This window comes from Xenopus tropicalis, chromosome 9 (assembly GCF_000004195.4).
Source record: "Xenopus tropicalis strain Nigerian chromosome 9, UCB_Xtro_10.0, whole genome shotgun sequence".
Taxonomy (NCBI): domain Eukaryota; kingdom Metazoa; phylum Chordata; class Amphibia; order Anura; family Pipidae; genus Xenopus; species Xenopus tropicalis.
Genome location: NC_030685.2, coordinates 24,070,264 through 24,088,546, shown reverse-complemented (window position 1 = coordinate 24,088,546; position 18,283 = coordinate 24,070,264). Strand labels below are relative to the sequence as shown.

Genomic DNA, 18,283 nt, shown 5'->3' with positions numbered 1-18,283 from the left:
AACTTTACAAAATGCATGGCCTCCTTAGGCACTGCACTAGAGCTTTGTCTTTTTAATTTGTGTCTTTCTATTAATTACTAACAAGATAAGTCTCTATTATTGTCTTTCAGTCTCACCATCAAACACATCATTATTTGCCACAGCACAATACATCATCAACACAACATCATCATCATCCCTGACCTATTTAGTGGACACTACAGGGTCAATGTTTGATGACCTCCAGCAGTTAAAATTGGTGAATAATTGGCTTCTTGACAGCATAACAGCAAAATTCAAGTATGGAGTGCGGCAGTATACAATGGTTGAGTTCAATGACCCAAGTAAGATCTTTCTTTATTTCAGACTATTTATATTTCCAGTTATTCTGCATATCATTATAGAAAGGGGAATTCTATGCTTGTCCAATAACCGGTTACTTAACCTGCTTAATATTTTTACCATAACATAACAAATTTCAGTGTAGTGTAAAGAACTGTATGGGTTTCAAGGTAATGTATTTATATAGCAGGGGCAAACATCTGAGGGAATTCTAATATACAATGACTTAACATCACTTTTCACTTTTACTGTATTAATTAATTTGCCCCCTCTGCCAACCCAACACTCATTTAGCCAATTTCTAACAAGTGGTAATTCCTAACAAGTGGTAGCTACACTAGATAAATCAATGAACTACAGGACCTGGTTACTGCTTTGTTCCAATGTATGATCATGAGTGTCAGGACCAGAGGGGCCAACAGGACTGTAGAATTTAGAATTTCTATCCCTGGTCCCAGAAGTGTATACAGGAGGACAAATGGGATGCCAAGCACACAGGATTTTGGGGGATATTTGGGAAGAATTAGAAATAAGCGATTTTTTCGTCGCCGATTTTTGCGATTTTTTTCGTCGCCGTTACGACTTTTTCGTAAGTTGTCGCGACTTTTTCATAACCATTACGACATTGCTCGTATCTTGTCGCGACTTTTTCGTATTGAGCGCTCGTAAACTGCGGGCAAAACTTTCAGACTTAGCATGATTTTGGAAGCCTCCCATAGGACTCAATGGCACTCTGCAGTTCCAACCTGGCCCAAGAAAAGTCACGATACTGAAGCTTGAATGAATCCAAACGGCTACGAAAAAGTTGCGACAATTTACGAAAAAATCGCAAAATACGGATCATTACGAAAAAAACGCATTCGGACGACTTCGGACCGTTTGTGGATTAGTAAATCAGCCCCCTAGACTGCTGAGTAGCAGATCATATGTTCAATTTCATATGGAAATTGACATTTTTTTACCCATAAAGCAATGTTTCCCTATTTCCACGAAATAACTTGCTTTACTTTCTGTTTTGCAGCATTTGGACAAATAAGGGTGACATATTCAAAGGATGAGTTTAAATCATTTTTCAATAGTCTCAATGCCTATGGTGGAGGCGACTGCCCAGAATTGGCAATGAATGGACTCAAAGTGGCTTTAGAGTATTCCCCACCCAGATCTTTCATTCTAGTGCTCACAGATGCATCTGCTAAAGATTACAATGATATTCCCCTTCTGAACAGCATACGTTCACTTATAAATACCAAACAGTCACAGGTACAGTACAAGGTTTTGTTATTATATTGTGCATGTTGTTTTTTTTTATAGAAATATTTATTTTTCTACAAGTGATCCATTGAAGGGATATTTTTATCCAGAGATTTCCCTATTGCCAATATTTCTCTTTTATTCAGAGCTGGGCAGTTCCAGAACTGTCAGCCCTCCTAATTTTTTGAAAGTCACCCATATTTATATACACAGCTGGAAAGGAGCTGGGGTTTGTTGAAAGTATAATGGGCCATAACACAGCATAGTAAAAAAAAAAAAAAAGAAAACACAAATCTGGATTGAAATTAAGGTACATTTCATTGTTTTCTCTGATTCCTGTTGGACTAGCAGTTTGTAGTGTCAGTTAATATGATATCCATATTTAAATTAAAACTATGTTGAAAAGATTTTATATTGTTCAGAACTAAGAATAAAGATGAACTGTGACGATTTACTTTCTAATGTATTCTTTATTTTTTTCCCCCAGGTTGTCTTTTTGATTACAGGGCTTTGCTCCAGTTCAAATGACCCAGACTTCCTTATTTACAGGGATATTGCTTCTATGAGTTCTGGACATGTCTTTCAAGTTGGCCTCTCAGATCTGGGCAAGGTGAGTATAGCCCCTGTGGGAGCTCTGTATGTACAAACACTTCCCTTCAGAATAAGGTAGCCAACTGTAGAACAGAGGCTTCATACAGTATACACACGCACTGCAATTCTATTTCTCAGCTCCTATGGCCTACTTTAGATACAGAATTAAATGTGAATTCATTGTTTGCAGTTATGGAGCCATTATTTCATAGATCAGGTTGGAGTCTTATTGGAGGATTATTTTGCATTTTAATGCAGCCACGGGCTCTGAAGAGCTGGGGAAAGTTTAAGTGAGTAATATTTCTTTACAAATAAAACCCTCATGTTGCTGGACAACAGCTCTTAGCATGGCTTAACCTTGATAATATGTTAAAGTATGTTAAGTATGCTGGGATTTGTAGTCCTACATCATCTGAGTAAAGTGTGGTTGAGCAGTGCAGTACAGTGACATTTAGGGGCACATTCATTAAAGTACGACAGGTCCAATTACAAAAAATGTATATTTATTCTAAAGTTTAGAACTTTTGCGTATTTTCTACAATATTTTCGTTAATTTGCACGATTTTTTACAACAATTTGTGCAACAAAATCGTATTTGCCGCAACGAGTACAAAAGTTTCGTAATTCATTCAAGCTTCAGTATCGTGACTTTCCTTGGGCCAGGTTGGAGCTGCAGAGTGCCATTGGGGTTGATTCACTAAAGTGCGATAAATTTTATTGCACGTTTTTCTTCGTTAAATAAGTTACGACAATTAGCGCGCGATTCACAACAGTATTACCGCGTGTGTTAAGTCGTGTATCGCGTGCATTAAATTTCGCGCTACCGCATGCGTTAGTTTTAACGCGTGCGTTAATTTTCGCACAGAAATGAATACGCATGATTCACAAACACTTAGGCGCGCTAAATATCGCATTGGTCTATGCGAAAATTAACACCTACTTCAGGCAGGCGATAATTATAGAAAAGTACAGTTAATGAGTTTTTGGCAATAAAATATGGACTTAGCAGTGTTATTTATTCAAGTATGTGTTCTTTTACGAATTTTTACTAAAGTCTTGGCATGTATGTAATTTCGCTACTATAGCGGTAAATATTTAGTCGCCATAATATGCAGTACTATAGTGGTAAATATTTAGTCGCCATAATATGCAGTACTGTAGCGGTAAATATTTAGTCGCCATAATATGCAGTACTATAGCGGTAAATATTTAGTCACCATAATATGCAGTACTATAGCGGTAAATATTTAGTCGCCATAATATGCAATACTATAGCGGTAAATATTTAGTTGCCATAATATGCAGTACTATAGCGGTAAATATTTAGTCGCCATAACTACATTACTAGGTATATTTTGGCGACTCATTTGTCGTGACTTTGTAATCTCGTGACTTGCGGACATTTTGTAGCGACTCTGTAATCTTGTGACATGTGCGGCTTGCAGCCATTTTGTGTCATTGAGCCTGCAGTCAGACAGAGAGGAGCATTATGTCTGGGGTTTCTGAGCTGCTACCGGGGGAGAGGCGCTATATTATTCAGTGTTTCCTGCGCTCACAATATGACAGGCTGCTGCTGGGGCCCATAGGGGTCCATGAGAGGAAGAGGGCTATCCTGCGCAACATAATAGAGGGGTTGCGCAGGGGCTTCGACCTGGATATGGACCTCCGCCTGCTCCAGCGGATTTGGTCAGACCTCAAGCGCAGGAACATTGAGGAAATAGCAGATGGCTGGAATGGGCATCAAGGTTGATGTGGCAGGCAAGGGGCAAGTAATGATGTCTGAGATGTCAATGAGAAAACAGTTTTTATTTTAATGTTGCTTAAAATAGGCAGACAGTGTCTATAATATAATATGTAAATACAAGTTATGTAACGGTAAGCATTAAAGATAAGGATTTGAATTGAGCAATGCAGATACAGTATGTGTATGGATCCTGATTGCAGCCCTCATGTAGCTTAATAATTACCCTATTATATCTAAGTTGAGCTGTTTTAGTGTTTATTATCTGTCTTTGTAACCTGATTTTTAACATTACCCCCAAGGTATTTAATTATCTGGACTTCACGCTATCAAGACCCGCTAACAGTAGAGAAAAACTTTTCTACAAATACTACAATGCCAGTCATTCCGATAACTTTTCGGTATCAGCTAACTACACTTCCTTACTGGTGATCACTGATGGCCCAATTATCTCAATAAGAATTGTCGGACCTGACTGTAAGTGCATTATATTTAATTTAGCTCATACTGTATCTCTAAGTCTTTTGGAGTAAATGCATATGCCCAGCAATTAATCATTTCATCACTATGCCAAGGTTCTTTAGATATTGGACTATTGTCTTAATGCCAGTGGTTATATTGATAGTTGTCCCTTACATTTACTGGAGGATTTTGATTGATATATTGTAGATTGCTATATTATAAACTAGACGGAACGGTACAAATAATGATCTTAGAGTGAAAAGTATCCTGATTTGATGTATGAACATAGAAACTGAAACATATTGTATTCAACAGTGTTTGATGTACTTTTTTAAATCTCCATAGGGTTCCAAATTGCAGTTCAATTCATAAATAGTGATAAGCGACATTTTTCACCAGTCATGGATTTGCGGTGAATTTCTGCATTTCACCATTGGTGGATTCTTCCACGAAACAGGTGCAAAAATTGCCACGAAAAAATTCCTGCTCAGTCAAAAAAAAGTGTTGCAGGCGACTTTAATTTTCCACCATTTATAAACATATAGCAATGAGGCCCAGGTTGTCCTCTGCTTGGTTGAACTGCTGTGCTTTCTTTCCATCACTAATATGGAGTGAAGTTTATTGTTTGTGTCATATATTTAGAACTATAAACACAGTTTATTTCCCCATTTTGACTAGTCTAACTGATACTAACTAAATGAAAAAAAAATCATAAAAAATAGGTTAATAGATTCAAAGTCCAAGTTATAATTGTAGGTCTTTCTTGTATCAACTGGCTTTTGGGCAGAGAGTTGCCCATATCCCTATATAATTTTTATCTATATAAGGATCACTGCTTGCAGTATGCCTACTAAATTTATAAATGACTGAAGGGCATTTCCACACATACTACATTTTTGCCCAAATGTGGGCATAAAGGGCTTCTGTTTCAGCTTCTCTTGACCTAATATTTCTGCATTGAACCACTGAACAAGGACTAGACTGACAGGCATTATATGGACTCTGTAATACAATTATGAAATGATAAATATATAAAAGGGGAACTCTCTGTGTATTGTGCAAATTTACAAACAAAATTGGTCTTATCTGAGATATCAAATTATCAATTTTTGTATCTATCCAATTTTTCTTATACCTTAAACCCCTGCATAAATCTGCCCCTTGCACACCCTAGTTCTCTGCAGGATTTGTTTAAAAAAAAGTAATTACAGATGCATAATTATAGATGGTGAAACTTCACCAACGAGAATGCTGTTTACCATTTTCAAATGAAGGTACAAAGAATATGGAGTCAGATCTATACATTGGAAAACTATTTTGCATTTAATCAAAGTTTGGAAAAAACACTGTTGCTTTAAGAATGCAAACCTGATGTTGCTGGACAACAGCACCCAGCATGCTTTAACCCTTTTAACTTTAATATGTTAAAGTATGCCAGTGACATATAAACAAAATATGGTTAAGCAAGAGTTTAGATTGCCTTTAAAGGTGCTAAATAAACTTGGGTGGGACCAAAGCACAGGGACAAAGAAAAACTTTGGCATTCAATATTCTGCACTAAAGCTGGTCATAATAGGACAGATTTGCTCATTTGTTGAAATGTCTAATCTAGTCGTCCAATTGGTAGGAAAAATCTGGTTGTTTTGTTTTATCTGGCCTTTGCCAATAAACAGACTACATGCAGACCCATCACACCATACTCCTCTTCATGGCCCCTGGGATTATCAAGCCTGCTCTTCTGATATATAAATAATATTTTATTACGCATTGATTGAGGATGCCATCATTTTGAGCCAGTACGCTGCCAGATAAGTCAGGAGTGCTGACCTATCAACCATTACCTAAAATGAACTGCTAATTACTTATTCTTTCTAAATATCCAACTGTGTCTCTTGCAAAAGAAAAATAAAACATATATATATTTTCTACTCTTTCAGCTAAAGACCCAAATATGAATACAATTGTATTTGAAATCTGGGGCTCAATATTGCAGATTAAAAATCCTGCCATAGGAGAATGGACCATAGTTGTCAATTCGATTGGTTCTCATGCTATTCGGGTGGAGGCATTCACAGGTACAGAATAAAACATTCATGATAATAAAGTATTATAATCCCCAGTTGTTAAAGTGTGAAAGTGGGATGTTTTTGCATAATTTAAAACAGTGCTGAAATAATTCTTGAGGTGCAAATGTCAAAATATTCTCCAACGTAGAAATACTAATGCACGTACTGTACTTCAGTAATTGACATATATTACAATATCAATGACTTCTCTATTTTTCAAAAGGACATGTTGAAGGTCTTTATAAGTAGGGTGAGTGAGATGAAAAACAGTCAAGGTTGAGCTGAAGTTGTGATAAAATGAAACATTTGTACTGAAACATTTCATCAAAATGAATGTTTTATAAAAAAACAAAGTTTGGTTTCATAAAATGTTGATACAACCTCTTTGAGTGGATGTTCACCTCTTGCAGAATCCTGCCAGTACTGGGACTTTGCAAAAGAATTTTCTCAATTACTTTTAATTAAGCAGAAATCAAAAGTTTTCAGTTGTAATAGTAATCAAAGACAGCATTTACTTAGCCTCTGGGGGAAGCAGAGGTGGCAGTGGGTATGAATCTCCTGTTGGAACAGAGCTGGTGTTCTTCATTACTGCTCATGCCTGGGCCACATTTACTTAGGAACACTGTCCTTACTGACTACCCTACCATGATGTAGGGTCCGCATATGAAGAAAGATAAAAAGAGGTAGGCCTTTGCAAAAAGTCTCTATATCTTGCAAGTATTTACTGTGCAAATTAGTGTTATGTATACCAAATGGCTGGGAAGATATTGCAGATCACATAATATAAAATAGACACATGAAGAACAGATAGACATAAGGCTGTTTTTATTGTTTAATTTTATTTGAAATATGTTTAGTTTTTAATTACACATTTTTTTTCTCTTGCAGTTTTCAACACGTCATGTAAGTTGGCTTTCATTAACAATATCTAAATGGATGAACAAAGAATGGTGTTTTTTTAAGTTTATGGTAATTTCTTAAGTGTGTAAAAAGGGAAGGCTTCATTGAATTAAAGTGCTACTATACCCCAAGCATATCTGAATTGAGCTTAATGCTGGATAGTTTTACTGTATGTTACTTTACAGGATATGAGTATCTTAGTAAGCCCTGCATTGACATTTATGAAATATTAATATCAATAACATTTGGCTAAACACACTCCCAGATTTGTTCAGCCTATGCCCCATAAGATGCAAAACCATGCCCTATGTTGAAATTATGTAAGGTGAGTATGACATTCTATAAAAACTTATAGACATTCAATGAGAATCAAAGGCACGACCATTATTTATTAACCTTTTAAAATACATCCATTAGAAATATAAAAAAGGAAAAATGGTGGCCTGGTTAAACACAGAGGGACCATGTGCAGAAATCGTCTAAGGTCCAGATGCACACACACTGAACCCCTGGTTTAACATAATTTTATGAATTTAATATTATTTGTATGGGCTTGCTGAGGGCACCTGTGGCCTGGATGGCACTTGTACGGCCATACTTGCTGCACATAATCTATGCTAGTGCTAGGGTTTCTTCTCTTGCAAAATTGTAAGTACGATTGATATGGGCTGTTATTACTGCTAAGGCATTTAAAGACTTCTGAAAAAAATTACATTTTTTTAATCAATCCCTATCTGCTGGAGATTTCAACTTATTTTGCTTGTTTTTTTTAAGTGACGGGGAACTGCTCAGACTGTCACCCTAACGCTACATGTGAAGTGTATCTTGGCCGCTTACAATGTACCTGTAAGGATGGATTCATTGGAGATGGCTTCTCATGCTCAGATGTTGATGAATGTGCCTATTCCTGGTTAAACAGCTGTTCTTATGGATATTGTGTAAATACTATTGGCTCCTATGACTGCTTGTGTCCTGTTGGTTACACAAAAGGAGCAGGACGCACATGTGTTGACATTAATGAGTGTTCCAGCCCAGACCTGAATAAATGCCATCCATTAGCAGTTTGTGTTAATTATGTAGGAACCTACACATGTCAGTGTCCACCTGGAGTCACTGGCAATGGATTTTATTGTGGAATTGATCAATGTGCCAGAGGTGTGTGTGGAAGCAGTATGGAGTGCTCGATGACTAGCAGTTCATACTCTTGCTCTGATCCATGTGTCAACCACACAGTACTTAATGAACCCTGGAGAAGCACCGCCAATGCACAATATGTAAACATCCTATGTGACTATGACAAAATGGGCTGGTATCGTTTCGTTGGAAGTGGAGGAATACGCATGCCAGAATCCTGTGTTCCAGAACTGAGGTGTAGCACCCATGCACCTATGTGGTTAAATGGATCACATCCCGCTCCAACTGATGGTATTGTCACGCGCACAGCCTGTGCCCATTGGACTGGAGATTGTTGCCGGTGGTCATCAACTATACAGATTAAGGCTTGTCCTGGTGGATACCATGTCTATAAGCTGAATAGAACACCAGGCTGCTACTTAACATATTGCACAGGTACATTGTCTACACTTACTTAAAACATCTAGAAGAATGCAATAAAAAAAAAAATAAAATGTATAAAGAATTTTATTCTGAATTTATATGAATTTACTATAAATTTTGCAAAGCCATAAAAGAATTTAGTTACCCATCTATCAGTGAAAAAAACATTGTACATTTTATAGATTGCACCAGTGTGCAGTATATATAATAATATTTCTTACTGAAAAAGTGATTTTTCATTCCAGAAATGCCCTTCAACATGCCTATGTGCAAATGTTTTCCAGCCAATTGTTTCCTCTTTCCAGCTTTTATTAGACATCCTCAACTTGAAATAATATGGGTGCTAAATTGCACCAGTACCTATTGGGTATTTGCATCGATATTCTAAAGCTAACTGCTGATTGGTTGCCCCTAAAAAACTGTTCTGGTTACTGATGAGTTAATCTGTTCAGTTATGCTTAAAGAATTCACTAAACTGCTGAAGGATGAAAGGGCAGATTTTTTTTACAGGATCGCCTAAATGTGGAATTTCACAGTGAATCCATGCCTGCTGAAAAAATTCGCTCATCACTGTACCTAGTACCTGGTACTTAGTTCTGGAACCCCATAACGAAGATTAGACAAATGATGCTAATATGTCATAAGCATTTATAGTGAAGTAGGACATCTATAAGTTATGTCCATACAAGGTGTCCCACAGCAGGAGCTACAAGTAGCAAGAAACGCCCTTAAACGGTACTTGTAAAAGTATTGTAAATAGTGGAAAATATTGGACTTCCAAAGTGACAATTCCAAAGGTATTGTCATCTAAGTGGCCTATAAGAACTTTTACAAAGCAAAAATAATCAGATTCTCATTTAATCTTGTTTCTTAATATCATTAGATCCCAGTTCCCTTAATGAAGCTTGCTCGTGCACTGATGATGAGGAATGCAGATTTGTGTCTGGATCGTATGGGTGTTACTGCAAGGGAAATAGGACTATATCCGGTATGTGCAATATATACACACACATTCTAAAGATAAAAGGCTTTGCTTTTAAAAGTTGTAAAATAGGGCAAATTGCCCTTTTTTTCTTTCCCACATAGCAGTGTCCAAATGACTGTGAGCTACAAGTTGGAATAGATTTGTCAATATGCAAGTTTGGTAAAAGTGGGGCTAGTTTTGGGGGTATTGATGTGGTCGGCAGCAACTACATTAGTGTGGAGCTAGCTGGTGCAAGTGGAGTACCTGTGGGTACAACTGCAAAGGAATCTCTTTAATGACTTCTACTCAAAGTCAAAGTATAGAGAAGTGCAATTGACACAAACACTTTATCAATTCACTACATGGGGCATAAACAATAATGGCTCAATGGTAACTTAATACAACTGTTATGTAAAGTGGTTTAATACTTAGTTGAATTGCATAAAGAAATCATGTGTACTTACAATTTATTGCTGCTGTTTAAAGCTTTAACAGACTTAACACCAACTGTGAGTTGCGGAGTACAGAGCATGAAAACTACCTTCCGCCAATGCCAGCTGAGGGCTCTGAAAATCGACGTCAAGGATATAATACTTGCAGACAGCTACTGCTTCAATGTCCTAAATGATAACACTACCAACACCTATTCAGTTCTATCCTCTCTGCAAGCAGGAAACTGTGGGATGACGTTGTCTGTAAGTGATACTCACACTGTTTGCCTATATAGTATAATAACAATAATTATTATAATTTATATAATTATTATTATCCATAATATAATGAATAAAGTACACCCTATTGTAAAATATAGGGATATTGTAAATAACCGAGGAGTTCCATGACCATATAAAAGCACAAGGCCGAAGGCCGAAAGTGACTTCTAATATCTTCATATTTTACAACAGGGGGTACTTTATTTATTATAATATAAGTTTTAGTGAGACAGAGATTACATCACTAAGCTCAGACTTTAACTGATGACATCACTAAGCACTGTTTATAAGGATATCATTTACAGTTTGGTCCCATAGGGAAATGACCAAACTGTATATTATATAGTGAATAAAGCGCCCCCCATTGTAAAATATAGGGATATTATAAGTAACTGAGGAGTTCCATGACCATATAAAAGCTTTTCTACAGGTCATGGAACTCGGAGGTGACTTCTAATATCCTCATATTTTACAACAGGGGTACTTTGTTTATTATAATATACACGTTTTAGTGAAAAATGTGACAGAAGTTATATCACTAAGCTCTGATTATAACTGATGACATCACTAAGCACCGTTTATAAGGATAACATTTTCAGTTTGGTCCCATAGGGCAATGACCAAAAAGTATATTATTTAATAATATAGTATAATGCTTCATGGGTATTCAATTTACCAACTGTAGAAAGAAAGTTCTATTAATGTTCCCTTGCTCAAACCTCATAAGATGCCATTTAGATGTCTAGGCTGGCCTACTTTGTTTTTTTCCCTAGATTATAACCTCTAGCACACTCAGTCCTGTTATCAAGGGTTAAAGAATTAGGAGGCTTGTAGCCTTGAACTAGAAGGAGCAGTTTGCACTTCACAAAAAGGGGATGCACAGAATATGTATAAATGTGAAAATGCTTTGCTGTACAGAAAAAAAACACATACTGTATTTCATACTAATGCCTTTACATTTCCAGTTTAAAGTTTATATTTTAGTACATTTATTAAAATCTTCATATGGGAATATTGGCATAAACATACCGTGACAACACATCAGGAATGGGTTTTTAAACCAATAGAATGCAGTAAAATGTTTTTCCAAGCTCTCATGGTCCAACTGATTCGATACATTCCTCCATTGAGAATCAATTATCCAAGATTGGGTCACACTCTACCCGAGCAATAAACAGAAGCATCAGTTTAAAAATGAACCATTATTGTAGCATCACTAACAACTTGTTCGACACTTTGCATGTCATGCACTTAAGCAGTTCAAAAGAATGAATTTGCTCAATTTCTATGGGAAACATGGGACACTCTGCTCCTACCAGGATTTACTAGTTCACCATGCAGAAAACCCCAAAATATGTATTTAGCATTATATAAACACCCTCAAATATTCATAGGGCTCACTTCGCTCACTAAACAATATTTTTCTAGCACTAAACACCTAAGCACTGCTTTATCTGTCAACTATAGGGTATCCATGGGAGAGTTTTAGGGAAGGTGTATCTCCCCTTAAAAGACTAGTTTACCTTCTTTATTCACTCATATATTTCATACAGACCTCCCAAACCATAAAGCTGCTGGGTAAGGGCATAAGGGTTTTTTCCTGAAATGAGCAGTAAACAAAGCAGCAGAAAAATTAAATAACTGAGTAGTGATTCAATTCAGACCCACAATTATTATCTGAAAATGGTCCTTCAGCTGCCAATGCCAGGGCACAATACTTTCTTTTGTTGTCATTAAGTTGTGATTTTAAGTCACCTTGTGTGCCATAGCCTGTTATAGTACTGTTTTAGCTGTCTGTTTAAAGAGCTGTATTATGATTATATTCTGTTAAATCTACAAATGTTTGTTTTCTGATTTCCCACAGACAAATGGAACCCATGCCTTTTATAGAAAGAGTTTTGATTTTACCTTTCTACTTAATGGACTGATTATTAGGGATAGGCTGACAACGACTTCAACTTGTATTTACCCTCTTGATATGAGAATAAGTCTTAACTCTGCCTTGAATCCTATTATCAGGTAAATGTATTATTTAGTAACACAATAACCTAGGGTGAAAAAAGATACTTGTCCATCGAGTTCAACCTTGTATGTCTATATGAAACCTGTCCAACTGCTAGTTGCTCCAGAGGCAAAAAAAACCTTTCTGAAGCCCTGAAGCCTCTCTAATTAGCCTCAGAAGGGAAAAAATTCAGTAACCTTGTATTTCTTCATTGGCTAAAAAAAATATCCAACCCCTTTTTTAATTCTAAATGGCTGCCTTTGTGTCTGCTGGAAGGACTTATTGTTGAATAAAGCATTAGAAAGATTATTATATGATCCTGTTTACATATAATTATCATATATTTCTTTAAGTGCCTCTTCTCCAGCATAAACAACCCCAACTTGGCCAGTCTTTCTTCATAGCTGAGACTTCCCTACCCTTTATCAGCTTAGCTGCCTTTCTATGGACCCTCTCTAATTCAAGAAAAACCTGTTTGAGCACTGGAGACCAAAACTGCACGGCATATTCTAGATACAGCTTTACCAGTTCTCTGTAAAGGGGGGAAATGACTCCCTCCTCCCGTGAATCTATACCCCTTTTTAATACAGGTCAAAACCTTGTTTGCACTTGAAGCTGCTAACTGACATTGATTACTACAGCCCAGTTATTAACTACAACAGTGATCCCCAACCAGTGTTGTGTCGTGAGAAAAATGTTGCTCACCACCCTATTTGATGTTGCTCTCAGTAGGTGCCCATTTGTTTTTTTATAGAAAGGTTGAGGTTGTGCTTTCAGTTACCCCAAAAAGTGCACAGTGCAAAAAATAGAGTGCACAGTGTTAGTGAGCCATCCCTAAAAAGGGATGGGCTCTCAAAATCTCTTGAAAACCCAAAAGGCTCTAAGGGAATCCAGAGTCTTCATACTCACCTGCGCCCAAAGGCTAGGTTGAGCCCCTTTATCATAGAGCCCTTATGAGCTAAACTGCACCCAAAAATCCCAAGTGAAAGAGAAAATACAAAGCAAAAAGTGCTTAGGTAAAAAGTGTTAAGTAAAAAGTGTTAAAAAGTAAGTACTATTGTGCCTTAATAAGGCTTGTGCCACCTATTCATATTGAGTCAGGCACCTCCGGTGATTCACCCCAGAGGCACAACACCTAGGTTGTTTTAAACTTGTTGTTTTTAAACTTCTGTTTTGAAAGCACAGAGTCACATTTTTTTTCCAAAGCAGAGCCTCCTGCAAACCAGCAGTCCACATGGGGCTACCAAATAGCCAATCACAGCCCTTATTTGGCATCCCCAAAGAACTTTTTTTTGCTCCCAACCTCACCAACACTTTTTACATCTGAGTATGATTCATGAGTAAAAAAGGTTGGTGATTCCTGACCTACAAGGACCCCTTGGTCTGTCATTATTCTCACTTCTATAGTGACCAAGCTGAATACAAGATTAGCAATGATTTTACATAGTTACATAGGGTTGAAAAAAGACCAGTGTCCATCAAGTTCAACCAATCCAAGTAAACCCAGCACACCTAACCCACACCTACCAATCTATACACTCACATACATAAACTATAAATACAACCACTAGTACTAACTGTAGATATTAGTATCACAATAGCCTTGGATATTCTGATTGTTCAAGAACTCATCCAGGCCCCTCTTAAAGGCATTAACAGAATCTGCCATTACCACATCTCTAGGAAGGGCATTCCCCAACCTCACTGCCCTCACCGTGAAAAACCACCTACGCTGCTTCAAATGGAAGCTCCATTCCTCTAATCTATAGGGGTGGCCTCTGGTGCGCTGATTGTTTTTATGGGAAAAAAGAACATCCCCCATCTGCCTATAATCCCCTCTAATGTACTTGTACAGAGTAATCATGTCCCCTCGCAAGCGCCTCTTTTCCAGAGAAAACAACCCCAACCTCGACAGTCTAACCTCATAGTTTAAATCTTCCATCCCCTTTACCAGTTTAGTTGCACGTCTCTGCACTCTCTCCAGCTCATTAATATCCTTCTTAAGGACTGGAGCCCAAAACTGCACCGCATACTCAAGGTGAGGCCTTACCAGGGACCTATAAAGGGGCAAAATTATGTTCTCATCCCTTGAGTCAATGCCCTTTTTTATACAAGACAGCACTTTATTTGCTTTAGTAGCCACAGCATGACACTGCCTGGAATTAGACAATTTGTTTACAATTTATTCTCTGTGCTAAATCCCTTCTAACATGTAATTTGAATTAGAGGTGATAGGGGTCAGCTGGAAAATATTTCTGACAATCAGGAATGTTTTCATGATTCATAAAATACACTGGTTATTCATGCCCAGCGAGTCAACTCGTTTAGAGCTGAAAACTTATGGAAACAGTCTCCATATATCTCAGTGTTTTATATCTTTCCTGAGCCCATAATAATGCCTGATACACCCAGCCTTGCTGCCAATCCAAGATAAAAATGATGGTGTAGGCAGGATAAAGTACTCACCCACCCCCAATCAACTTGCTTTGGGTTTCCCACTTCAAAAAAAGTCAAGTGTGGAAGAGTAGATGTGACCAAATAATATACAGGCATGGCATCCCTTATCCGGAAACCCGTTATCTAGAAAACTCCAAATTACAGAAAGGCCATCTCCCATAGACTCCATTACAAGCAAATAATTCTAATTTTTTAAAATTATTTCCTTTTTCTCTGTAATTATAAAACAGTACCTTGTATTTGATCCTAACTAATATATAGTTAATCATTATTGGAGACAAAACAAGCCTATTGGGTTTATTCAATATTTATATGATTGTTAGCATACTTAAGTTATGGAGATCCAAATTACGGAAAGATCCCTTATCTGAAAAACCCCAGGTCCCGAGCATTCTGGATAACAGGTCCCATACCTGTACAGATGCAGAGCAATGGATATACAGAAGGAAATACAATCTAAGATTAATCTCATAGACATCGTTAGCTGCTATTTCTGATTTTGGTTTATGGTTCACCCAACTTGTGGGCAGTTTCTCCTACAAATCTGCACAATATTTTTACATTACTGAATGTTCTTGCTTGATATAAGATACATATTTAGAGTGGGGGTTTTTTTGTAAGTTTTTCTTTTTCACAGTTTTGTTTAACAGTAGGAATTTGTTGATGACTGTGATGATATATTTACAATAATTTTACCATTGTCTTGCAATTTGTAGCAATACCTCTATTGAAACTAATGACACTGGAAATTTTACTGCTCGCATGGCGGTTTATAACAGCAGCGACTATAAATATCCATACCAAGGAGCACAAATTGATCTATACACAAAAACAGTGATTTATATTGGAGTGTTCCTTGAAGGGCCGGATCCATCTCTGTATGCCATGGTACTGAAAAACTGTTATGCGACTCCATCAAGCAATCCCGATGATCCCATAAAGTATTATATCATCCAAAACAGGTACTGTATTAGGGTACAAAAAAAATTGTGAGATGCATATGTTTAAAATATGGATTGTTACATTAAACTGTTTGCTAGTAAAATAAAGGATGGAATGTGTGAGCCCCATTCCAAAATAATATACACAAGATGTTAATATTCTTTCAGTGCCGGCCTTTGCAATATGGAACCATATAAAGGGGTGCACCAGAACAGCCTTTATTTTTTGTTATACACACTTGAAGCACAAAAAACTACAGTTAAATGTATATTGTTTTGCATGACCCCTTAAGCTTACAATGAAAGCAAATCTAGGTTTCCAGCATTGGCCTCTTATTGAAGTAGGTGGTACATCAATAGAGCAATATAGACATTTTGAAAAAAAAAATCAATACAGGCTGCTATTTATATTAGGGTCCTAGATATTCTAGATCATAGAATTTTAATTAAAATGACTATAGGGTATAAGAACTATAGGGGATACCCTATTTCGGAAAGCAGATACCTGCAGCTTGAAGTGAAGGTATACCTTGACCAATTGCTAGACCTCAATGGCTGAATTGGGTAATTAAATAGTGTATTAGGATGTAAATAGTTAGACAATGCCCAGTTCCGCAATCAGGTGTCACAAACTCTTAAGATTGGCTTTGGGAGGGGAAATCCACTACAAGAGCCTATATATGGGACTGAAGGAGCCATTTACCATCCCTCATTGTGCTGTTTTTAACAGGTGCCCTAGCAAGAGTGACGGTACTGTCAATGTAGCAGAAAATGGCGTATCTAGCCAAGCCCGGTTCTCTTTTCAAATGTTCACATTTGTTGGGAATTATAACCAGGTCTATCTGCACTGTCAGATCTATGCGTGTGACAGTAGGACCTCCGCCTGCGCACCTGTGAGTACAATACATTTTGCACTGGATCAGACAAACATGCAAAAAATGTCCTCTTGACTATTCACTACAATGTATATTTATGTATTATAGACATGCTCTGGTTCCCGTGCCTTGGATGTAACCACACAGACTACCACCAATCTGAAAATCGGACCATTCAACAGGCTGGGTAGGTAGAAATGTGCAATTTAACACTATAAAGCAAAACTCTAATAGCATACAAAATATTGATATTTTATGATCTGCCCCTAAAAGTACAACTGGGTCACAAGTTTAATAAGTTCAACTGATTTGCCTACATTTTGCTTGATTAAAAAAAGTCAGTTCTGGGACCCAGCCATACAGATGATGGACAAGTTATCTGGACTTTTGCCACAGAAGTAATTCCACTGCTTTGAGCAGCCAAAACCAGTTACTCCCTCTCAGGCCAAGGGGCACATTTACTAATCCACAAACATACCGAATGCGTCCGAATATGTTTTTTCGTAGTGATCGTTATTTTTGCGACTTTTCGTCGCCGTCCTGACTTTTTCGTATTTTCCCCGACTTTTCGTCACCCTAGCGAAATTTTGGATTGAACGAAAGAACGTTCGTTGTGCAACGAAAATTCTTTCGTACGCAAGTGCACTGATCGATATCAAAGCCAGGAAGGTTTTTCTCAGTGTTTACGATCGTTCAATACGAAAAAATTCGCGACAGCGACGAAATAGTCGGGGAAAATATGATACAGTCGTGACGGCGACGAAAAAGTTGCGCAAAATACGAAAAAATTGCGCCGGCGCCGAAAAGACGGCGACATTTTCGTTTCCAATCCGAATTTTTCCCATTCGGGATTCGGATTTGTGGATTAGTAAATGTGCCCCCAAGTATTCAGTGGTAGAGCTGAATTATAACACCATATTGAGTCACTAAGTCCCTGTGAAAATGTTTCGGTTCTTGGGGGTCACATCCAACACCCCAATGCCTGTCCACACTATAACTCAGTATGTAGGACACAACACAAGGGGCGTCACACCTGTTTGTTGCACTTTGCACCCTGCTGCCTAAAGTTCTGGCCTATTAAATATAATGAACTTTCTATTGCTTTTCAGATCCAGCTCCTTCCCCTGCATCTGCAGCTTATGGTAAAACAGCACTTTTTAAAATTACTGTTAATGTGTGTGTCCAAGCAAATGACTTTTCTAGTAACAAGGAATAGTATCACCAAAAATGAAATATATACCTTGACCTCACAAACAATTTAATACCCTCCTGTGCACGTAAAAATGTTTTCGGTTGAGTTCAGCCATCTTTTTTCTCTTGCGTAAACTACAACTGGTCTTTTTTTATATAATTCAGCCTTAGGTAATACATTCATGAACTGCCCCAAAAATAGAAACTACATGTACTGTAGTTTGAAAGATGCTATAAAATGTCTTTCAGTA

General features: G+C 37.4%; 2 protein-coding genes across 2 annotated transcripts; both read left to right on the top strand.

Annotated features, from left to right (window-relative positions):
- Positions 1-704: 704 nt before the first annotated feature.
- On the top strand, positions 705-10,149 carry LOC116407812 (uromodulin-like). Its single transcript, XM_031893842.1, has 8 exons — positions 705-747; positions 1,343-1,581; positions 2,060-2,182; positions 4,207-4,381; positions 7,321-7,335; positions 8,107-8,901; positions 9,780-9,877; positions 9,976-10,149. The coding sequence occupies exons 1-8, from the start codon at positions 705-707 to the stop codon at positions 10,147-10,149; spliced, it is 1,662 nt and encodes a 553-aa protein (XP_031749702.1).
- Positions 10,150-15,738: 5,589 nt separating this feature from the next.
- Positions 15,739-18,057, top strand: LOC116406496 (uromodulin-like). The gene is made up of 4 exons (XM_031893841.1): positions 15,739-15,987; positions 16,697-16,859; positions 16,950-17,028; positions 17,951-18,057. The coding sequence occupies exons 1-4, from the start codon at positions 15,788-15,790 to the stop codon at positions 18,055-18,057; spliced, it is 549 nt and encodes a 182-aa protein (XP_031749701.1). The 5' UTR covers positions 15,739-15,787.
- The last annotated feature ends 226 nt before the right edge of the window (positions 18,058-18,283 follow it).